This window comes from Lutra lutra, chromosome 7 (genome assembly GCF_902655055.1).
Source record: "Lutra lutra chromosome 7, mLutLut1.2, whole genome shotgun sequence".
NCBI lineage: Eukaryota > Metazoa > Chordata > Mammalia > Carnivora > Mustelidae > Lutra > Lutra lutra.
The window spans coordinates 28,342,119-28,365,370 of NC_062284.1; the positions used below are offsets into that span (position 1 = coordinate 28,342,119).

The 23,252-nt window shown below is 51.0% G+C and overlaps 1 protein-coding gene, 1 long non-coding RNA gene and 1 pseudogene across 4 annotated transcripts in view; 2 read left to right on the forward strand and 1 right to left on the reverse strand.

Moving 5' to 3' along the window:
- Positions 1–11,423, forward strand: part of LOC125104796 (uncharacterized) — a 28,442-nt gene extending 17,019 nt beyond the window's left edge. The window contains exons 3-4 of the long non-coding RNA XR_007128734.1: positions 9,290–9,425; positions 11,003–11,423. This is a non-coding gene — a long non-coding RNA (uncharacterized LOC125104796). The remainder of the gene's footprint in view (positions 1–9,289; positions 9,426–11,002) is intronic.
- Positions 1,196–2,627, reverse strand: LOC125104795 (60S acidic ribosomal protein P0-like; annotated as a pseudogene).
- Positions 11,424–12,716: 1,293 nt separating the features above from the next.
- ISL2 (ISL LIM homeobox 2) lies at positions 12,717–18,407 on the forward strand. 3 transcript variants are annotated; one of them, XM_047736195.1, is made up of 6 exons: positions 12,717–12,894; positions 13,730–13,919; positions 14,202–14,464; positions 16,206–16,489; positions 17,081–17,248; positions 17,659–18,407. In XM_047736195.1, exons 1-6 carry the CDS (start codon positions 12,837–12,839, stop codon positions 17,773–17,775), a joined length of 1,080 nt encoding a protein of 359 aa, XP_047592151.1. In that variant the 5' UTR covers positions 12,717–12,836; the 3' UTR covers positions 17,776–18,407. The 3 variants fall into 3 exon arrangements, with proteins under 3 accessions (XP_047592151.1, XP_047592154.1, XP_047592152.1); XM_047736198.1 differs by having other exon boundaries at positions 12,821–12,839; XM_047736196.1 differs by lacking the exon at positions 12,717–12,894 and having other exon boundaries at positions 13,618–13,919.
- Positions 18,408–23,252: the final 4,845 nt, after the last annotated feature.

Genomic DNA, 23,252 nt, shown 5'->3' on the forward strand with positions numbered 1-23,252 from the left:
TTCAGTGTACAACTCAAGATTAAATCTTTAGTACATTATCCATAAGTATTTCCATGAGTAGTTTCTAGCAGAAGTTATGCTGGGCCAAAGAGACCACAGAGTTTTAAGTCTTTGACAAGTTTTGCAAAATTGCATTTCAGATTGTTGTACCCCCTCGACACTCCCTCCAACGGGCTAGGGTAGGGCCAGTTTTCTCACACTTTGCCAACACTGGGAATTTGGGGGTTTTTGATTTTTAAATCTTTGCCAGTGTGAGATGCCAAAAATGACTATTCATAATTCTTTAATTTGCTTTTCTTTCATTACTAATGTGGTGGGTACATTCTAAGGTTAGAATGATCCCCATGATCCAAACCTGTGTAATCCCCTCCCCTTGAATGCCTATGATTCGTTTCTAAGAAGTACAGCAAAAGTGAATGGATTTTGCAAATGTAATTGAAGTTCTAATCAGTTGATTTGGGGCTCATGAAAAGTAGGTGGGCCTTACTTAATTAGGTGAACCCTTTAAAAGGGCATCCTCAAGGAGCACCTGGGTGGCTCAGTTGTTTAAACATCTGACTTCAGCTCAGGTCATGATCTTAGGGTCCTGGGATCAAGCCCTGAATCGGGCTCCCTGTTCAATGGGGAGTCTGCTTCTCCCTCTCCCTTTCCCCGTGCTTGTGCTCTCTCTCCCTCTCAAATAAATAAGTAACTTTTTTAAAAGGGCCCATCAAGTTGGAAACTCAACTCAACAGAATCTTTCTCTTTCTCTCACTCTTTCTCTTGCTGCTGCTGCTGGCTTTGAAGAAGCAAGCGTTCATTTACATGTTGCAAGTAAATGAGTTCCACCACCAGTTTGGGAGCTTGGAAGCTTATCTTTCCCTAGTCAAGCCTCATATGAGAATGCAGCCCAGCCAACATCTTCATTTCAGTTCTGTAAGACCCTAAGCAGAGAACCCAGTTAAGCCATGCCCAGAATTCTGAGTAACAGAAACTGGGAGACAATATATGGGTGTTATTTTAAGCTATGGAGTTTATGGTGAGACAGTAATTTTTTCATGTGTAATTGATCATTATTTTTTTCTTCTTTCCAGCCCATTTTTCTGTTAGAATTCATCATTTTCTTATTTAAATCATTAATACACTAAACCTTTTTTTGTAGGGCTATCAACCCATTTGTCTGTAGTAAATAATAAACAGCCATTTCTTTTGTACAAGAAGTAAGCCTACATTTCCTTGTTTCACAAATAGGGTTAGCTGAATTGGTTGCTTTTGTTGATTAGTCTAAGAGACCAAATCCCATATCCTCACTGGACTCCTCCAACTCTTCCTTTGCTTCTGCTTTAGCTGGGGCTGTGGTCACAGAGGCGACAGCCATGGATGCAGATGGATCCACCATGAAGCCTACGACCTTTTCAGCAAGTGGGAAGGTGTCCTCAGTCTCCTCAGACAAAGCCGGGATGCACTTGTATCCATTGATGGCAGAATGGGGCACTGATGCAAGGGTGGGGTCACCTACCTGCAGACAGATCCTAGAAACATCACAAACACCCTCTGGGAAGTGCAAATGCAGTTTCCTCTGTCATGTCAAGCACTTCAGGGCTGTAAATGCTGCCATTGTCAAACACCTGCTAGATGATCAGCCCAAAGCCCAAAGGGGAAGGGGGAGATGTTCAGCATGCCCAGCAGTGTGTCTTCACTGGTTGCCACTTGGTCTCCAGTCTGAATCAGCTACACATCACTCAGGATTCCAATGGTGCCCCTGGAGATTTTAGTGGTGATGCCTAAAGCTTGGAAGAAGGAGGTCTTCACAGGCCCTGACCAGTGTCCCGGGCTGGCACAGGAACTTCCCATTGGCTATGGCACCAGTGTGGGAGGCGGCTGGCACCTCGTTGGCCAGCAACACGTCCCTGATCTCAGTGAGGTCTTCCTTGGTAACAAGACCCCCCATACAGCCCCCCACGCACATATGAGGCAACAGTTTCTCCAGAGCTGGGTTGTTCTCCAGATGCCTTTGGATGGCCTCGTGCATCACAGTGTTCTTGCCCTTCTTGTGTCTTGTGGATCTGCTGTATCTGCTTGGAGTCCACGTTGTCTGCTCTCACAGTGAAGCATTTTGGATAATCATCCAAAAGCTGGATGATCCTAAGGAAGCAGCTGGACTTCCAGGTGACCCTGTCTTCCCTGGGCATCATGGCAGTGTGGGAGGGAGTGCCATGCAGGGTTTAAGGGCGATGTCACCCTCACAGGGATGCCTGGAAAGAGCAACTCATTGCACTCCTATGCAGTCAAATTCATTGGTCTTTCCTGTCTGGGGTCTACCTTCCTTGTGCCACTTGGAAGACCCATCGTCATCCTAAGGTTACAGGAAGAGTCACATATTTTTGTCCAGTACCTTTGTAGCTTTTGTCATTACACTTAAATCTTTAATCTGTTTGAAGAAGGTTGTGGTAAATAGTGCAGTGCAGAGAGGTCTGACTTAAATTTTTTTTTTAATGTACCAATAATATATACTGAACAATTGTTCTGTTATTCCTCTCCTATTGAACTCCTATCAAAACAAAAGTCTGATTTGGGGGCTTTTCAATATTATATTAAATCTACCAAATTCTGCTTTAGTATCAAACTGTTTTCATTATTAGAACTTTATACTGCATTTGAATATCTGATAGGGAAAAGCACCCTTCATTTCTCTTCTTTTTTTTTTTTTTTTAAAGATTTTATTTATTTATTTGACAGAGAGAGATCACAAGTAGATGGAGAGGCAGGCAGAGAGAGAGAGAGAGGGAAGCAGGCTCCCTGCTGAGCAGAGAGCCCGACGCGGGCCTCGATCCCAGGACCCTGAGATCATGACCCGAGCCGAAGGCAGCGGCTTAACCCACTGAGCCACCCAGGCGCCCTTCATTTCTCTTCTTTTGTAAACTGTCCTCACTAATTCTCACACACTTCTTTCTTCATCTTATTTTTAGAATTTTGTGTCAAATTCCATGGGCAATTTAACTATATTTGTGGCAGACCAAATTACATTTATAAATTTATACATTTAAAGAGAAATTGGAGGAAAATTGATGTCATATATATAATTCTACACTGGAACATCTTTTGGTGTTCTATGTGGTTTTTTGTTTTTCAATGCCCTAGTCAAGAAAGTTCTCTTCATAATGCCTTCTTACATTTCCTGTTGACTTGATGATACAGTTTTATATGTTTTCATTTAAAATATATTAATTGTGGTATATCTTTTAAAGATTTTATTTAGGGGCGCCTGGGGTGGCTCAGTCATTAAGTGTCTGCCTTCGGCTCAGGTCAGGATCCCAGGGTCCTGGGATCGAGGCCCACATCATGTTCCCTGCTCAGCGGGAGGCCTGCTTCTCCTTCTCCCACTCCCCCTGCTTGCTTCCCTTTCTCACTGTGTCTCCCTCTGTCAAAAACATAAATAAAATCTTTAAAAAAGATAAAGATAAAGATAAAGCAGGTGGAGCGGCAGACAGAAGGAGAGGGAGAAGCAGACTCCCCGCTAAGCAGGGAGCCCAATGTAGGACCTGATCCCGGAACCCCGAGATCATGACCAAAGCCGAAGGTGGACACTTAGCCAACTGAGCCACGCAGGTGCCCCTAATTGTAGTACATTTTTATAATTGTTTATTGCTAGATTACAAGAAAGATATTTATTTACTTAATTAGGCAACTGTAAATTAGCAAAAGTCTGGCAAAAATCAGTGAAAGTATTCTATAAGAATCAATTGACTATGTGGAAATTAGAATTGAAATACAATTACATATTTACAACCACAATTCAAATTACAATTTACAATCAGAATACAATTGCATATTTTATTATTTATAAATTCTTTGCTATGCTTCCTTTGTATCAATAAATTTATAATAAACATATATGTATATGTATGTTCTTTCCTAAAGACCCAGTTCTATAAAGATTTTATTTACTTGTTTGACAGAGAGAGACACAGCAAGAGAGGGAACACAAGCAGGGGGAGTGGGAGAAGGAGAAGCAGGCTTCCTGCCAACCAGGGAGCCCAATGCGGGGCTCAATCCCAAGACCCTGGGATCATGACCTGAGCTGAAGGCAGATGCTTAATGACTGAGACACACAGGCGCCCTAAAGAGCCAGTTCTTAAAACATTTATCAGCACCCCACTAGTGGGGTATGTGCCAATTAGTCTAAACTAACATGGGAATCCCTAATTCCTTTCAGTGACTGGTTCAGGAAGGGGCAGATCTAAGCCAGGGTCAATGAAACAGAAATCAGGTTTTCTCGGAGATTCTTTGGTGAGAGCCCCAAGACGCCAGCTTCTCTCACTGGTCACAGGCTGGAGGCATATGGGCCCAAGTATTTTGACAGCCATTGTGTGACCCTAAGACTCACCCCCAGAATGAAGCTGTGGACAGTACAGCGGAGAAACAGAAAGAACCTGCTAATGACACCTTCAGACCCCAGGCTCATTTAACTATATGGTCTACCCTACCCCTGGGCTTGTTGTTTGAGTCAGCTCATTTCCATTTATATCGCTCTTCTCTAGGCTTTCTGTTAGCCCAGAGTACCCAGCATGAGGACTGAAAGAGATGTATGACCTGCCAGCCACAGGACATAGCAGCGGCTCAACCAATGATATAGTACCTTCCCTTCCCTCTGTTCTCCCCAAACCATCCTTCCCTGCACCCAGGGCATAGGTGCAGCCCAGCCTCTGGCCCTGTCACACTCCCTCCTCACTCATGGGCCATAGTGGAAGCTTTCTCTCCTTTAAAGTTCAAATCCCACCACCCTCATGAAACTTGTCTAGTTCAAAGGGGATTCTCCTTTATGCTCAGCTTGAACGAGCCTCACCACATACTGCTTTCTCCGGATGCCTGTGCTTTCCTGAGGCTGGGTCCTTCTTCTCAACTAGAGCAAAATCCTTGTGGGCTAAGACCATTCTGTATGCATCTGTTGGCCTTTTCTACTGCCTGGCTCAACCTCTTGCTCCTTGTAATGTTCAGTCAGTACTTTATGAGGAACCTACTGGCCTTTAATCTCTTCGCTTCCTTGCTTTTTATAAGCTGTGGGCACAGGGATCCAGCTGAATGAGAGTCCTACAACAGCAAGAGGAGTGTGATTTTGTTTTGAAGGTCTTTACAAGTATAAGGCATGTCTAAAGTGGCTATAAATAATTTATATTGTCCATAACTCAAGCTGATCAAAATAGACCTCATCACCGTGATGCGGCAAGATCTGTACAAGCTGCTTTTCTGCTGCTTCCAAACCAATTACACATTTGGAGCAGATGAAAATCTGACTGGATTCCCTTCTGAATCGGATTAATGCCCCATCCACAATCACATTAATCACAATCTGTCTATGATTAGACATAGGATAATCCCATTGGACAAGAGGTGACAACCCAGATTCTATTATCTCATTTATAGTCTATTTTTGGAATTTTCTGGTAACAGTAACCTTCAGAAGATGTTTTCCAGTGAAAGAGGATCATCTGTGCATTTCTTTTTAAAATTTTGCTTGAAGTACTTTGACTGTAGCCAAATATTTGGTGTCATTTATAATTCCTATTTTATTTTAAGGTGACGAAGAGACTAGGGCAGGAGTGTGTGGTCCTTGTTATGAGAAAAAAACAAACATAGTTAGCATCTTATGAATGTGTGTTGGAAAGAATAAAAGACATCCCTTAAAACCTTTAAGGGACATTGGATGGTTCCATCGGTTAAGACTCTGACTCTTCATCTCAGCTCAGGTCTTGATCTCAGGGTCATGAGTTTAAGCGCTGCGCTGGGTTCCACACAGGGTGTGGAGCCTACTTTAAAAAAAAAACAAAAAACAGAAAACAAAAAAACTTTTAAAAGATTATGACAATAGCTTTATGAAGAGGCATCCTCACATTTGAGAACATACGATAAATCATTATCCATTTGTGTGAGTCTCATGAAGGGCAAGCACCTCTGATTGGTAAGGGGACAGTAACTGGCCCCCAAAGTCTGCAAAACCTGAACCCCCACACATCTGTGCAGGACAGCAGAGCTTGTGACAATATTTCATTTTTCTGCTGGGGAAATCCACTGAAAAATAGGCATCACTAATGTTCAAGTCAAGCAGATAGCAGACAGTTCCCCAAATTTTATCTAGAAATACTGCTAACAGGAAATATGGGGACCATGGCAGTCAGGGCAATCCTGATTCCACGCCCGCCCGTGTTCCCAGGGCCCAGATCCCTCCCCCCACCACCAACCACCAACGGACAGAACCTGCAGAGAAAACCTGCAGTCTCCTCCCACCTCGGGAAAATAGGATTCACAATGCAAGACTGGTCCCTCTGATACTGGTGTCTGAATCTTAACCCAGATTTTCAGTATCTTTTTTCAATATCTTTAACAAGTAAGTTACAAATGAGTGGTATTATTTTCCTCTTGCCTCAGGATTTCATATAGAAATTCTTCTCTTTACCCCACAAAACTGGATGAGATTAATTGATCACCTTCCACCTCTTCCCCAGACCAGCCTTCCTCCCAGACTGCCCGTTTCTAAGGAGAGAGCCGCTGGCCCAAAGTCCACAGGCAGGTCTTCTTCCCTCACACCCCTCCCCCACACCCTCCTGATTTACGGCCTGGTTACTTCTTGCCTCGCTTGACTCATCCGTGTGTTAATCTTTCCACAGAAAGATGTTCACGCCATGTTCCCATCTGAATCTCTTCATGCTACAACGGGGTCACAGAAGTTCTCCTTTGCCAGGGGAATGCCCTCAGTCTGGCAAGTGAGGCTTCCTACAGTGGAACCCAAACTTCTCCTTCAGTCTCTTGCTCTGCGGTCTCCTCTGTGACAGTCCAGCCACACTCACCTGCTGTGGATGGCGTGGCTGTGGCTTTGCTTGCGCCCCTGCAGAGCAAGGGAAGCAATAGTTCTGAGCAGAAGTGGAGAACTGGAAGGGAGGCCCAGTCAGGCTGTGGGCTGGCAGGAGACAGGAACTCCAGTGCATCAGGCCAGGGGCTCAAGAAGCGCTCCCAGGCTGTGCCAAGCTGGCTAGGCCTCCCCCTTCTGGAGAGAGAGGAAAAATGCAGCTTTCCCCTAAAACACCAGGCGCAGCTCTTCCGTGTGGACCCCTCCAGTCCCCAAATCTAGGGATGGCGGTTGTCCCTGCAGCTATCTTCAGGGTGTGATTTGGAAAGAAACAAAGGCTGGGGTAGAGGGAGAAGGAGAAGCAGACTCCCCGCCGAGCAGGAAGCCCCATGCGGGCTCGATTCCCAGGACCCTGGGGTCATGACCCGAGCCCAAGGCAGACACTTAACTGACTGAGCCACCTAGGCACCCCAAAGTTAGGTAGGTCTTATATTCATTGTTCAGCAGCTCAGAAATGAAGAAATCAATAACTTCACATGTTAATGCCCAGTAAGAGGTGGGATGGAGACTCAAATCCACACCCTCACTAGTCTATGAGACTAGTTAGTAACTTGTGCTGATAAGGCTATCCACACGGGGATGGTCTTGTTTGTTTGTTTGTTTCTTGGTTTACAATGGACATGTGCTGAAGTCATTCTGAATTAAGAAACCCATGGTCAGGGCACCTGGGTGGCTCAGTCGGTTGAATGTCTGCCTTCGGCTCAGGTCATGGTCCCAGGGGCCTGGGATCAAGACCTGCATCACACTGGGCCCCCTGCTCAGTGGGGAGTCTGCTTCCCTCTCTCCCTCTGCCTGCCCCTCCCCCAGCCTGTGCACGTGTGCGCCCGCGAGCTCTCTCTCCCTCTCTGTCAAATAAATAAATAAAATCTTTTTTTTTAAAGATTTTATTTATTTATTTGACAGATAGATCACAAGTAGGCAGAGAGGCAGGCAGAGAGAGAGGGGGAAGCAGTTCCCCGCTGAGCAGAGAACCCGATTAGGTGCTCAATCCCAGGACCCTGGGATCATGACCTGAGCCGAAGGCAGAGGCTTTAACCCACTGAGCCATCCAGGTGCCCCAATAAAATCTTTTTAAAAATGTTGAAGACCTACCTACCTTTGAGGCAGGGCTGGCTTCACAGGCATGTGACCTGTGCATTAAATGAGATAGTCTGCAATTGATTAGCCCAGGACACAGCCTGCAGCAGATGCTCAATGGGCATTATGGGAGAGGGAAAGAGCTCAGAAGGAGAGAGAGGGCACCCACCAGTGCCATGCCATGGGGGTGCCTGTGTGCTCTAAGGAACTTGGTGGGAGGCAGGCAAGAGAGGCTGGGGCAAGAACACTGGTTTGATGTCAAGAGGCCTAGAATCTTGTCAAGTTTCTGCCTTTTCTCAGGCCCTAGTTATTTTCTCTGAAGCATGGTGCCAAACTCCTACACCAAAACCCAGCTCTGAGAATTGTATGGTGGGTGAGGCTGTGAATGCTGAGGTCCTCCTTGGCCTATTCTCTACAACATCTCCGACTGCCTTGGGAGAATAGTAGAGGACTCTGGGCATGGGGCTGGTCCTCAGAGGGGCAATGGCAGAAGCCCATCCCCAGGGATGCCAGCAGGGAGATCCCTGGTTTCCAGTTCCATCTCTGTTACTTAACTGCTGGATACAAGGTTACTTACCCGCTGGATACCGAGCTTCAGTTTCCTTGCTGATACTCATGGTAAAGATTAATGCTCCTTCCACAAGCATCAGCTTCCGTTGTGCCTGTGGAATTCCCTTTGTGAGTGATCAGGAGGTGAGATGGTGCAATGACTCCATAAGCAGGATCTGCAGGCAGAGAGACTGGTTCATAGGCTCCACCAGCTTTGTGACCTGGGACAAATGACTTAACCTCTCCAAGCCTCAGTTTCCTCATCTGTGAAGCAGGGACAATTTCAACAATAGTAACTTCTTTCCAGAATCTTTGTGAGGATAAGGACCTTCATGCGTGTGAAGGTGGCCCCAAGCAAGAGGCCAGTATTTTAGCCATCATGGTGACGATACTGAAGGTGTAGGTTATATCCAGTGTTCCTCCTCACATACGTGACTCTGTGCCAGTGAAGATCTCATGAGTGGGTAAGAACGGGAAGGAAGTCAGTTGGGAAGGAAGTCCAGTGTGGGCATGCGTGTACGCGTGGGCATGCATGTATGCAGGTGTCCGGGCTGTCTGGGCCCCCCAAGTGGGATCTAGTCTTGGATGGACAGGCAGGGAGAGGATGACCATCTTCTCTGGTAGTCAGTTCCTTCTCTGTCAAACACAAGGCAGAAGAGAATGTCTCTAGAGGCTCATTGGTTCTAGAGTTGTAGAAGAAGGAAGAGGAAGGATGAGAGGACTAAGTAAGCAAAACTGTAAATAATACAAGTTGGTTTGTTTTGTTTTGTTTTGTTTTAGGGATCTGGCCTGCTTTGCTGACCCTCCTCCACTCAGGCTCTGGGGCCCTCAGGTCTCATTCCCAGGGTGAGAGCCTATATCACTGCAGTGTGAATGACCAGCTGTTGGTCTGTTCTTTCTCAAGGTTCTTTACACAGTAAGTCGATCTTTCAGTGGAATTGTGAGCAGAGTTTTAGGCAGCAGTGATGGGATGAGGAGATTTAGGGAGAAGAAATTCAGGGAGACTTCTCTGTGCTTCTGAAATCTTCCCAGGAGGAGGGTCATAGTTGGGGTTAATTTTACAGGATAACACAGAGCTATGGAGCTTAAGCTCTATTCCTACTAAGGGAAAACAGTGCTCCAGAGCCCAACAAAGGAGGCACCCAGGTCTCCTGCGTGTGGTAGCTTGGGATGTGCAGAGCAGTGTGGCCCCTGCGTTTCCCAGAAGGGCAGCCTGGGAGCAGCCAGGAGGCAGAGAAACTGGGCAGGGCCAGATTAATGGCGCCCTGTGGCTCTGCCAGGGGAAGAGGTCTTCTCTCCTCCCACAACCAGCGTTGATCTCCCAGAGGGGTGGAGGGCTGTGACCCAGGAGACGCAGGTCTCACATTGAGGGATCTTGAAACAGGCTGCTGGTTTTACAGCTCCAGAGAGGTGGAGGTGAAGGGGGTGAATGGTGGAACCACACTGGTGTGGGTCTTCAAGGGCACAGTGAAAGGAGCAAGGCAGACAGAGCCAGGCCAACCTGGCTGTGAATGCCAGCTCTGACTTAGCGTGTGACCAGAAACAGTCGTTGTCTGTTCAGAAGCCTCAGTTTCCTTGGGGACTTAATGAGTCTGATATTACCCACCTCACAACATCGCTCTAAAGTCCTGGCTGTAACAGGGGATTTGCGCTTGGTAGGGGCTGAGCAAATATTAATTCTTGACTTGGCTTCCTGGCATCCCAGGAGAGGTGACTATGCCTCCCCTCCCCCTAAAATGGTCACAGAAATTCACCCCACCCTGTGATGAAGAATTTCTCCTCTTGGCAGGAAAGGGTTAAAGTCGAGGCCTAAGATTCTGCTGGAGCCATCCTCTCCTAGTGGCCTTCCTCCTTGAGTTATTGATTATTCCCTTGCTCCTGCCCAGGTGCTGGGAGTCAGGCCAGGCTTCTGGTGGCCTGCGAGAGAAGCTAATGGTCCAGGCACACAGCCTAGCTCACCAGGACGCTCATCTAATGCCCCCCATTATAGGACTGTGCCCCCAGATACAGAGACATCACCTATGTATGCAAACTCCATACTCAGTCCACGCTTTTCGATTGTCCGCCCCACAGCAGACCCACACAGAGCAAATACACATGGAGCCATACAAAGAAATGTTCAGGTGATATACAGACATAGTTAGGCCTCCCCTCCACATCCACACACAGGCGTCCCCCCTCAGAAACACACAGCACACACAGAGGCTCCCAACACGAAGATATAGCCAATAATAGTAATGACCTTAGTTAACGCCTACTGCACACATACTATATGCGAAGTATTATTCCAAGCCTTTTCCAGAGAATAGTTTAGATCTTACAATAGCAGAGATAGCTATTATTTTATTCCCTATTTTTACAGATGAGGAAACTGAAGGACAGAAAAGTAAAATAAGATACCTTAGGTCACAGAGGGGCCTGTCGCAGACACAAGCACCGATTGCCTTCCCCCTCGCTTCTCAATCTTTTTTTTTTTTTTTTTTTTTTACAAAGACACATTCAGCGGAAGCATTGCCAACCCCGCCCAGACCTGCCCCCGCCCCCACCGCCCAAGCCCTGCTCCATACACACTCAGTCAGGGTGGGCGCCCCTTGGGAGCTAGTAGCCAAAGACGGAAGACGTGGCTTGTTGGCAGAGTGATTTCAGACTGGTGACAGGACCACGTTTCAAAGGATGATCAGAAGCCTTGCGGGACGACGACGACGGAACAGCCAGAGTGAAGCGCTGGATACAGCGAGGGCTGCGGATGGGCGTTCGCGGGCTGTGCAGGGGACCATCGTTGCGCAGCTAGTTTAGTGTGCATGGAAGGCCTAGCCCCGGCTCCTCGCAAAGTTTCTCCCTGCGTCCTTGGCTGCACCCATTTTGCGGAGAGTAGTCTAGAGGCTTGAGGCCAAACAGCCTTAGACTTTTATTAGAAGGGCTGCGGTGCTCCACCACGCCGTCAGGCCGACCAGACCTGGGTCGGAGTCGGGGGTTCCAGTGGAGACATTTTACCCCCAGGCGGACACCGTGTCCCGCCCAGGCGCGGACCAAGTTCCTGGTACACCTTTTAACGGGAAAACAACAGCCTCCATGGTTAGATAGGTGTGATTTATAATTCATGGGCTAGTCTTTGAACCCTTTCAGACAAAACCCACAGCGATTTCTTTGAAAGAAAAAAAAAATGGTTGCACTCTGCTCAGAAGTCTTGGGTTTTCTAAGGACCCACGAGCCGCTGCACAGATAGTAAATTACCCCGCGCACCACATTTGTTTCTGATTATTTGCTTTGCAGTTGGTTTGCGAAATGAAACAAAAGAGGTTATAAAAATCGCTTATTTGGGAAGTAGGACACACATTCGACCCCAGCATTGTTCCTAGAAGGAGCTGTGCTATTCGGTTAGGGGAAAGATGAGGGAGTCCGTGTCAAATTAACCTTCCTTTCCTGGCCCCCATCTCCAAATTCAAGTCAAGGCTCGAATCAGGATCCGACAAACGTCTTCGGATTTTGAGTTTCTGGCGCTACCCACATAATGCTCCAACTTGGAGAAGTCCCCACAGGCGGGGGTCGGGGTGTGGGGATAGGGAAGTCTAAAAAGAGTTTATCCAAACCCCCGCAGTGGTCGTTCCCTAACTTCCCTCTCTAGCTTGGACCCTGAGGACAAAGGCGCAGGATAAGAGAAAGGTGACGGGCTGGACGGTGATGGTTATGTCCTAACAGACGCCCTTTTCACCCAACTCTCGTTCCAAAACAGTGGATTTTTATTTTTTTTAATTTGTGAAAGAAAGGAGCATTTAAAGAAGAGGCCTGCCCCTGCCTACACTCCCCAGGTATCCATCACCCTCCTCGGGCACGCCTGGTAGACCGCCCCGCAAGTCCAAGAGAAAGCTCAGAGCTGCGGTGGCGGCGAAGCCAGCTCGGCGGTGACGCAAGGTCCAGCAGGGATAGCCCGACTCCGGGCAAGAGAGAGGATCCTTGTAGATTTCGGACTAGGGGGCTGCGCTCCATTGTTCACTCAGGGCCAATCAGGGTTTGCCCATTTCCTTGCAGCCAATCCCCCGTCACCCTCGCCTTCCATCCAAGCCACCCCGCCCCGCAGCCCCCAGGTCCCCATTACCTCCCCCGCATCCCTCGCGGTTCTGGGGAAGCTTCGTGACGCCACAGGTCCCGCCCCCAGCTCCGGCCCCGGGCGAGTGCGTGCTGACGTCATGCTGCGTGCGGGCCGGTGCGGAATCGCTCCTTCAACTCAGCGGGGCAGGAGGAGTTAGTTACCAAAGAGCGGAGGCTGGGCGCGCGACCCTCGTCCTTCTGCCCCTGGCCGCACACTTTGCGCACATCTCTTTTCTGCATGGTGGATATTATTTTTCATTATCCTTTTCTGGGTGCTATGGGGGATCATTCCAAGAGTAAGTCTCTCTGTGTGTGGGTGTGTATGTGTGTGTGCTTAATACGCAATATTTCGAATGCAGAAGAATGTTTAGCGGATTCTACAAGTGGCTTCTGTTTGACAGGACACTGGGAGAGAACAAACAAAACGAATGCATTTCTCCTGCAGGCCACCTAGCCTTTGGAATCCTGTTGTTTTAATTTACAATTAAACATTCTTTCTCAATGTTAGGCTGCTAGGCTGACCTCTCAGGCTGTGAAATCTGCTCCTGTTCTGCCCTAGGGCAATTAGGTTTGATCTGGGGATGTGGGCTTTTTTGCTTGCGTTGTCTTTTGGCTTTTCGAAAAAGGCAGATTTCTCTAGTTTGATCTGGGATATTTAAGAAATGTCAGAGAGGACGGAAGAGACTCCGCTGAAAGCTGATGTGTCTGTGTTGGGATTGGAGGGAGTCGCTGTAAGAGGGAGTGTGTAGACAGAAATGCCGGAACATCACCGTTCAGAATTGATGCGGTGGCGTCTGCAGTGCATAAATGTCTTTTTATTCTTTCTTCTCACCTATGTATTAGCTTTCAGTTACAAGATAATACATGGACAAAACGACTGTGTCCAAATGAATTTAGTAGCAAAAAAAAGGAGGAGGGGTGAAGGGGAGACAAAAAGCCTTCTCAAATTCGGAAGATTTTGTTTTTTCGTTTCCAGTTGTTTGGACGTTTAGAAAGCCCACTTTTCCCTGTGGTCGAAATTCTTGAAAGGGAGCGAGCGAGCGAGCGGGTTGGGTTGGGGCTGGAGTGGCCGAGGCCCGCCCGGGTCCGCGCAGCCTGGCCTGACGCGGGCCCCGCGCCCTTCCCCGGCAGAGAAGCCCGGGACGGCCATGTGCGTGGGCTGCGGGAGTCAGATCCACGACCAGTTTATCCTGCGGGTGTCGCCCGACTTGGAGTGGCACGCCGCCTGCCTCAAGTGCGCGGAGTGCAGCCAGTACCTGGACGAGACGTGCACGTGCTTCGTGAGAGACGGGAAGACCTACTGCAAGCGGGACTATGTCAGGTGAGGCCGGCGAGAGCCCGGGCTCAGCTACCGCCTGCCGGGGGCTGGGGCTGCCCGCGGCGGTTCATCCGCGCTCCCCGGCTGGGGGAGAAGGCCACCCCCAACTCCGCACGTGGGCCGCCGTGCGCATCTGGGCCCGCGAACTCCCCGAGGGCCGGTCCCCGCAAGCTCCCTGTGGGCCACAAAGCGTCCTGGGAGCGCGTGTCCGGAGCCGGTTGCAGCCCCGGAGGCGAGGCGGGCCTCAGGCTCCTCGCTGACACCGGCCGCGCCTTGGGCCCGCAGGCTGTTCGGCATCAAGTGCGCCAAGTGCCAGGTGGGCTTCAGCAGCAGCGATCTAGTGATGCGAGCGCGGGACAGCGTCTATCACATCGAGTGCTTCCGCTGCTCCGTGTGCAGCCGCCAGCTGCTGCCCGGCGACGAGTTCTCGCTGCGGGAACACGAGCTGCTCTGCCGCGCGGACCATGGCCTCCTGCTGGAGCGCGCCGCGGCCGGCAGCCCGCGCAGCCCCGGCCCCCTCCCCGGCGCCCGAGGCCTGCATCTGCCAGGTAAGCCGCGAGCGGGGCTCAATGCCGTTGTGAGTGCGTGCGTGTGTGTACGGGGTGCTTGTGCCCCGACGAAAAGTTGTCGCTCGGGTGTGGTCCCGTTTGCCAGGATTTGTGAGTGCAGAACTGTGGCTAGGAACACAGCTAAGTGTGTGTTTGGGTGGGGGTCGTGTGGTGGGGTGGGACACAACACCACGAACCGGGATTGTGTGTGCATATGAGGTATTGTGGAGAATTGTGTTCTCCATGACCTGGAATACCGGACTATGGAGCCAGGGTGAATAACCACAGAATCTGAAATGGTGTCTGTCTGGGGAGTTTGCATGGGGGATTTCAAGTAGTGTGTGGTATTGCCAGAGAGGAAAGGTGGGTTTGCCCATGGGGGTATGTGTGTAAGGAAATACAGTTCCCATCCTAGAGCTGGGCCTGAGTTCAACCAGCCAGACGGCTAGCTAGCTAGCTGTCCCCACAAAGACTGGGTGTCTGTGTTGGTGTTTTGAGGCCCAGTTTGATGAACAACTTAGCCAAGTGCTTCTCCGGGAGGAGGGTGTGGCGGCCACAGTGGACTCGGGATCATAGAAAACACTCCAGGGATGCTCTGGGTCTGAATCAGGAGCTGCCCAGAGATGGGATCTGAGTGCACATTAGTGGCCAGAGATCGTGCCCCAGGCTGAGACTGGAGCCTCTGGGTGCTGTGTGGTCTCGTAGTGCTCCTCCCCTCTCTGATCCCCGGTTTGCCTCCCTTATAGAGTGAGGAAATTGGGTTGGATGGGTTATTTGTAAATATTTATCCAGACCTAGTTATGCCTGCGGGGTGGATAAAAATTCGAACAGTGCGACATGTTCCCATGGGTGTGTGAACCTGGTTTGGACGGGGGTGTGAAATGCGATGAAGCCGGTGCCGAGTGCACTACATCTTGGGTCACAGAGGGGCTCCCTTTTGTTTGGTGCGGGTTTGGCTTACGGGCCGGTGGGCATCGGGCTCTATTTACCGGGGGCTAAAAGAACCCAAAGCCAAGCGAGAATGCTAGCGGCTGCGCTCCGGCCCGGAGGGTGAGCGGCCGTTGGACCGGGGAAGCTAGAGGAGGTTAGAGGAGGAGACCTTACAGGAGGAGACCCGGGAGCTGAGGCCCGAGCGCTGGCAGGCGAGCCCCTTCTGTCCCTGGAGGCCCATCGGCGCTCCAGGCCAAGTCTTCGCGGCCTTGTCCGAGTGGTCTCTGAAGGAGGAAGGGCCCTTGCAGGAGCCGGAGGCTCTTCTAGCAGCGGGAGACAAGCCCCCTAATCCCGAAGCGGCGCGGCGCCGGGGCCCCGGTCGGCCTCCTTCCCCCTCCAGGGAGTCCCGGGAGCTCCTCCTTCCTCTTCCTCTGAAACTCCGACTTCTTCCGGAGGGCTTCCTTCGTCCCGCAGGGCCCAAGGGGGCATTCCTAGGGTCGGGTAAGTGCAGGAGGAACAGCCGGGAGCGGCCACTCCCGTCCCACAGCGGCCTGCCGCAGGACTCCCACGCCCTGCTAGCGCTCCGGGGACAGCGCTCCCGGGCTGCCGGCTCGAGGACTTGGGAAGGGACGAAAATGTATAGCTCTCGCCGGGTAGGGCGCACAGCTGGAAAGGTAGAGGAACAATAAAGCGAAATCACCGGCAACGAAGAGAAACGAAATAGGTCCTGGGAGGGCTCAGCCGCCTCAGGACGGGGCACCGGGCGGGGGTGGGGGCGGCCCTGAGCTCACCTCTCCGCCTGTCCTGGCAGACCCCGGGTCGGGCCGGCAGCCCTCGCTGCGCCCGCACGTGCACAAACAGACGGAGAAGACAACCCGCGTGCGGACCGTGCTCAACGAGAAGCAGCTTCACACTCTGCGGACCTGCTATGCCGCCAACCCGCGGCCCGACGCGCTCATGAAGGAGCAGCTGGTGGAGATGACCGGCCTGAGCCCACGGGTCATCCGCGTCTGGTTCCAGAACAAGCGTTGCAAGGACAAGAAGAAATCCATCCTCATGAAGCAGCTGCAGCAGCAGCAGCACAACGACAAGACGGTGAGGGCGAGGGACTGAGCACCAGGAGCGGGTAGGGCGGGCCCCGAGTTCTCGAGCCGGCGGCATCTGCGGGCCCTTTTCTGGGCGCGCTCTGGGGAGATCCAGGGGAAGCTGGATTGTCCAAATAGCGTGTGTCTGCGCGTTCAGAGCAAGGTTTGCCCTGGAGATTAAGGCTGCTTAATCATTGTACCGGAGGTCGGATCTTCTTGTCCCAGCAGCAGACCTAAGTTGGAAGCTCGGAGCCTGAGGCGGCTTATGCAGCTCCTGTTCGGGCAGGTTGTGTTCTCTTGGCATGGCTTGGTTTGGACACTTTTCCTCCGGAAAAATGGGAAACTTGAAGTCCTTTGCTCTGTTGGCCCCCTGTTGGCTCCAGCATTGAGGCTGGACTATGGTGGAGGTTTCTGGGTCTCGAGTGTCTTAACAGGGAAGGAGGACTACCTGGTTGTGATGTTGGGAGTGCCTCCCCCAAAACGGCTTCAGACCCCCAAACTGCTTCAGGTCCCAAATCTCGAGCCTCAGTGTCAAGGATGTGGTGGGAGACACAGAGCCTAACTTGAGCATCTTTCACCCTGACTTCCGCTTGTCCCTTAGAGCCTCCAGGGATTGACCGGAACGCCCCTGGTGGCGGGCAGCCCCATCCGTCACGAGAGCGCTGTGCAGGGCAGCGCAGTGGAGGTGCAGACCTATCAGCCACCTTGGAAAGCCCTCAGCGAGTTTGCCCTCCAGAGTGACCTGGACCAACCGGCCTTCCAGCAGCTGGTGAGGTCCTGCCCTACACACCCAGACCTCAGGACTGGGAGGGGTGGGATTTAGCCAGTTGATCAAGGTGGGAAGGAGGGACTTCTCAGGGGATGAGGGGCTGGGGACAGCTCTAGGCAAGGGGTGGGGGGATAGATAAGGGGACTGCAAATGCACCTTAGCCCATAATTCGCTCTAAACCAGGTCTCCCTAGATTAAAGCACTCACAAGGGAGATGGAGAGATTAACCAACTGGAGCTCCCTCCCTAATACCCCAGCGAGCTCTTGGGGACTGGCCCACATCTCTGAAGGGCTTGCTTCTAGCCGGTGGTTTGTCCCTAAGGGACCTCCTCAATTCAGAGTATGCGGCCTGGGAGCAGCAGCTCCGGTGCCTCTTCACCCGCCTCTTCTTTGTGTCTGCACATCCCCAGGTCTCCTTCTCTGAGTCTGGCTCGCTAGGCAACTCCTCCGGCAGCGATGTGACCTCCCTGTCCTCGCAGCTCCCGGACACCCCCAACAGCATGGTGCCGAGTCCCGTGGAGACGTGAGAGGACCCCGTCCACGCCAGCCCGCGGACCTCGCATGCCCCCTGCATGAGACTCACCCGTGCTCAAGCCATTCCAGCTCCGAAAACTCTCTCGCCCTTGTAATTATTATTATTGTTATTTAACGAGAGAGGACAGAGAAGCGGTCAGGACAGCCCAAAGCTCCAGGATACAACCTGCTTTTCACCAGACCGGAGAGCCCTAATTCGAGAACTTTTATTTTTTCAAAACCAGAATTTGGGATTTACTAGCGTTAGCTCTGCCCTCTCCTCTTCCCTCGCTCCGCGTGGCCAGCGCCGTTCTGTCCGCGCCCCCCCACGCGTGGAGAACAGGCGGGGCGCATCCGGCGCGGGGCCCGGAGCTCGTTCAGGCGGGTTCCTGCCCCAAAGCCGGCAGCTTTGTCCGGGCTCTAAGCGGGGACAATCCAAATGGAACAGACACTGAATCCCCAAAGCGCATGATTGCTGGAAAAAGTAGAAACGAGACTTTCCTTGAAAATGTTTTAAATTATCAGTCGACGGAGGACAGAGTGTGTGAGCCTTTGCCGAACAAAACGTAAGTTATTGTTATTTATTGTGAGAACGGCCAGTTCACAGTGGGATGGATATTTTGATCTTAATAAAAAAACAATAATAACCCAATGCGATGCTGCTGCTGTGTGCTGTGGGCGCAGCGGGAGGGCGGCCGGACGCAGGTTGGGGCTGGGAGCTCGTTTCAACGAAAAGGCGGCGGGGTCGAGCCGGCCGCGGGGTCCGGGGGGTGGGCCCAGCTGCTCTTGCCCGCGCCTCGCGCGTCACTGCTCCGAGGCCTCCGGCACGGTGGGGGGCGGGCCCGGCGGGGATTGGGCGCCGCGTGGGGGGCGGGGCTGGGTCCGTGCGCCCCCAGGCAGTCCCCGCCCGGGCGGAAAGTGCTGCGGCCCTCCCGGAAGCCCGGGCGAGCTCCCTGCTCCGGGCGGGTCTCGGCATCGCGCACCCTCCACCAAGGTCCCTCTCGCTTCGCGACTGAAGCCAGCGGGGCAGGTGAGGAGACTTCGTTTGAGCGGGAAAACTGCGACGCTTGGTTGGCAGCTGTTCCGCGGACTCCCGCCTGCGGTCAGGCTCTCGAGGGCGTCTTCCTCCCTCCGCTTTGCCTCTGGTGGAGCCGGGTGCCTGCCAAGGGCCGAGTCTGCAGCCCCTAGCTGCATTTTCGGCCGGTGCACTTGGGCCCTGCCCGTGCTTTACCCCCCCCCCCCCCCCCCCGCAGACCCCTCTGCCCCAGGCGTCTCGCCCGCCTGCCACTACGACCAAGTCCCCGAGCAGGGAGCCCCAAGGGCCCGGGGCGAACAGGGGGGCTGTAACGGGTCACCCTCAGCGCTGTCCCCAGAGTGGATGCGCGACGTGATCAATCTCGCTGCATTTATTAATTCCCCCGTCTAGACAGAGGAGAAGGCCGGGCGGCGGCTCCTTATCTGCATTTGGCATCACCTGCAAGCGATACACTGAAGGAGCCACAACAAGCCCCCGCTACGATCGCGGCTGCCCGGGAAAATAAGTCCACCCAGAACCAGTCTGGCGTGTCCTTGGTTTATTTTCTTTCCAGAGCCTAAATGCAGGGGGCGGGGGATGGCCCGGGTGGGAGGGGGCTGGGAATGGCCCCTGGATATGCCGTGCCCAGGTCACTTGGTGTGACATTTCAAACCCCTGCGACTTGTTTTCTTGAAAACGGGCTTTAGTGATCGCAGGAAATAAGCGAGAGATACTGAATCTCCAGCAGGCCCCCGGGGCTAGCACAAAAAACAGGAGGCTCAGGTTTTACCCTTAACAAATATTTAACCCTTTGACAGCCTGGGACAGTTCTTTTCCTCAGACCAGGCCTCACTTGGTGGACTCAGGAAGCTGCCACCCTACCAGTCAAACCACTACTCTTGAAGAATCTCTGGCATTGGGTTTCTGCTTCCTTGTCCCTCGAGATAAATGACCCGCAAGTATATCCTTCTTTGTCCAGGATTTGTTTTGAAAAAGGGAAATGCCCTGAATAGGGGATGGCTCAGGTAGAGTCTGGTAAGGAAAAATGTGTCCGTGGGGCAGCTGTGGTCGCTGGATAGAGGAGTAGGTGCCTTCTGTTAAGAAACTATGTGCTGCTTGGATGGACAGAGGTCACTGTAGATTTTTCAGCGGAGCTGATGGGAGGATTCCATGACCCCACCCACTCCCCAACCCTGAGCCCCCATTAGAAAAGGAAAGCTGGAGGGCTGGCAGTCAATTATTGAAAGAAAATGGGAGGTGGGAAAATCAAACCAAATTTATGTTTTACTTCCTCAAAGTCAAGGTGATGCCAGCACAAAATTTGAAGAGAACATTCCCTTTCTTTGGGATTTAGGAAATGGTGGCACAAACTTAGAGATGAGGGAGAAGATCTCTAGAGTTAATGAGGACCAGCTTTACCTCTCAAGTGCTTAGAAACGGTTTTAATAATCAGAGTTAGGTTCTTTGAGGCTTCGCTCCCTTAACTGAGACCATTCCCTCCCAAACAGAAACACAGATATTTCCTCTTACCTTCTGGCTGGCCATTGGATAGGAGGCTAAACTTCCAAGAAATCTTAATTTTTAAAAACTTTTGATTAATCCAGCTTATTGGGTTTTGTCATTTTAAAAAAGGAAACGACAAGTTCTTGAGCAAAGAATTTCATTAATGCTTATTGTTCATTAGCTCTGAATTTTTGCTTTTGACAGACTAATGCTATGAATGGAAACATCTGCCTATCTAATTACAGTGAACTCTTATTCTTGGATCAGATATCTAATTCCCCTTTTTGATATTTATGTGAGTGTGCTGATTTTGAATATTGGGAAATTACCCAGATAAAAGTGGTTACTGTGTATCAGGATGCCCGAAACTGTCTGTATTACTGTAGAAAACATCATAAGCTCTTCTGCAGTTTGCTGCTAGCCGCCCGAAAGGGCGGACCGTTTCCCATGTGGGTTACTGGGGAAAGGCTTTGACTTTGAAACCTTATTACAATGGTCGCTGGTGAGGTGTCAGATCTATGGCTGGTTAGTCACATTAATAAATATCAATTTTACTGGTTCCCAGGTCATCTTTAAACATGTTCAGTAATACAGCTGGGATTTCCTTGTAAATTAAATTACCTGTAACAATCACAAATTTTGTATTTTATGCTTACTGAACTTTGAAAGTGAGAAACCCCATTGTGTGGTAAAAAGTCAGTTCAAAAGAAAGGGGCTATAGGTGGAAAATGGGAGTTATTTAACTAGATTCACTTTAGAATAATATTTTTTTCCAGAAGATTTATCTAATAATTTGGATAGCTCTATGTAATTGAGGCAGGAAAGGGATTCCCAGAGATGGAAAACTTTATTGCCATTATACCACAAAATTTAATACATATTGAAAGGCTGCACAATTCTGGGAAATTCAGAGTCCCTGTGGCAGTATTCCCAACGAACTTTAATATTTAATGGGTTGTGGAACAGAAATCAGCCATTCAATTTTGAATGTGGGATGACTTAAAGCTCAGAGCTGCAAATACTGGGTTTAAATGAGACATTGTCTAAGATTGTTCTCTAGAAAATGTTCAGATTCTGCCACTGCTGCCTAGGGGAGGACATACATTGCCTTACATTTAGTTAGCTGTGTTTTCCCATAAAAATGGTGACCAAAGAGAGCAAGAGAATTAGCTGAATAGCAGCATGCTGGAGAGGAAACAATGAATGAATAATAAACTATTTGAAGAGAAGTTCTAAGCAGGAAATTCAGAGTTTATTAAACTGATGTAGGGAAGATTAGAGGCTTTTAAATATGGGTCTGATTGATGTAAAGGTAAACTCTCCTCAAGATACTGGGATTCAGTGCATTAATGAGGATTGGGTGACCAATTACGGACTAGCACCTTGTTGATGAAGATAAATGCAGTTGGACTGAGAGTAGTAATGGCAGAGAGAAAGGGCATAAGGATATACTCTTTGGGATCCAGATGTGGATTTGGGGTTGGCTCAATTTATAAAGCAAGTTTGGGGCCCCACAGCAATTGGGAAAGAAAGGCAGGAGTGTTAGGTGAGGGGAGCCTTTGTCCAGAAGGTTAGGAGCTCGCGGGAGAGTGAGTCAGGGAGTGAGCAACAGGGGCAGGGGTTCAGGAAGGCTGAGAATCTCCTCACCGGGAAACAGGATAAGGGGGTAGTTTGAATACAGAAGGCAGGAGAACCCTGTGTCAGGGTGAGGGAACTGGAGAGAGGAGGGGAAGAATAGGGACGGTGAGGAGTAATCCCTTTCCAGATTATTGAGAACGAAGAATTTAGAAGGCTGGCAAGGAGATCTAGAAGAAAGGACCCAAGTTTCCGAGTTGGGGAAGGACGGAAGGGAGGAAAGGAGGAAGAAAGAAAGGGAGGAAGGTAGGGAGGGAGGGAGGGAAGAAGGAAGGAAGAAAGGAAGGAGGGAAGGACGGCCGGACGAAGGGGCAGGCTGGTCCGGCAGGTGAAGTCCAGACCTGGGCTCAACGTGGGTGGCGTTCAGGGATGGGGGGTCACAGAGACCCCAGTGTCTGGAGCCAGGGAGAGGCTCCGGAACTTCGGGCAGGAAGCTGCAGCCCCTACATCCTGTTGGGCGTCCAGGATGACGACGAGCCCTGCCAGGCTCCCCGGAAAGCGAGCTGCCGCCGGGAGCAGGAAACTCGGTTGGGCAACCGAGTTGGGCGCTCAAATGTCATTGCTGCCGGGCCGCGGCAGCTTTTTTCCTATTTGGCTTAGATTCTGGGCTCTGATGCCCGAGCGAAATTGTTGCTTTTGCCCCAGCTATGCCCATTCACACCGCCAGCTTTACAGGCTGCACCCAGCAGAGGCCTTTCGCCTGGGCGCAGCGTGATCCACCTGTGGCTCCGGAGCCTCGGGAGACCCGAGATGCGGCCCCCGCCGCAGGAGAAAGCCAGTGGGTGGCACTCGTCCCCGCAGACTGGAACAAGATGCGCCGGCGCTCACCTGCGCGACGCGCTTCCCCATCCCTGGAGACTTTGGAAGTCATAAAACTCAGGGGAGTTAGAGCTTAAATCACTGGCCGCGCCAAACGCGCCATAAAGGAGGGAACTGGAGAGACGCAAGAAACCGTGCGGGTCGCGGGGCGTCGCGGAACTCCAGGCCGGATTCTCGCAAACTCCCTAGCCGGGCGGAGCCAGCATTTGTCTCCATCACCCCCCCCCCCGTCCCCTCCCGGACGAGGGGGGCAAAAGACACTATTCAATTAAATGTTTAATTGCGAATTCTGGTATGGTTTCTGGGAGGTTAATCACAGCTGTCTCAATTATTTATGACTTTCTGGCAAATTTCCGACTAGATAAGAAGTATATTCTATTGTGAAGCGTCTTGCAGGAAATCTTATAAATATTTGATTATTCCTTTGAGCTACAAGGATTCTGCGTTCACGCCCCAAGGCGCGCTGGGAGGGCGGCGTTCGGGAACTCCTCTCCTGGCTGGGGCGTCCCGGGCTGGCTG

What these genes read in the sequence shown, in the direction of transcription:
- ISL2 (XM_047736195.1), top strand. Translation starts at nt 12,837, where the DNA reads ATGGTGGATATTATTTTTCATTATCCTTTTCTGGGTGCTATGGGGGAT. An exon ending in CCGAGGCCTGCATCTGCCAG is followed by an intron (nt 14,465 to 16,205) that starts GTAAGCCGCGAG and finishes CTGTCCTGGCAG; the next exon opens with ACCCCGGGTCGGGCCGGCAG. An exon ending in AGCAGCACAACGACAAGACG is followed by an intron (nt 16,490 to 17,080) that starts GTGAGGGCGAGG and finishes CTTGTCCCTTAG; the next exon opens with AGCCTCCAGGGATTGACCGG.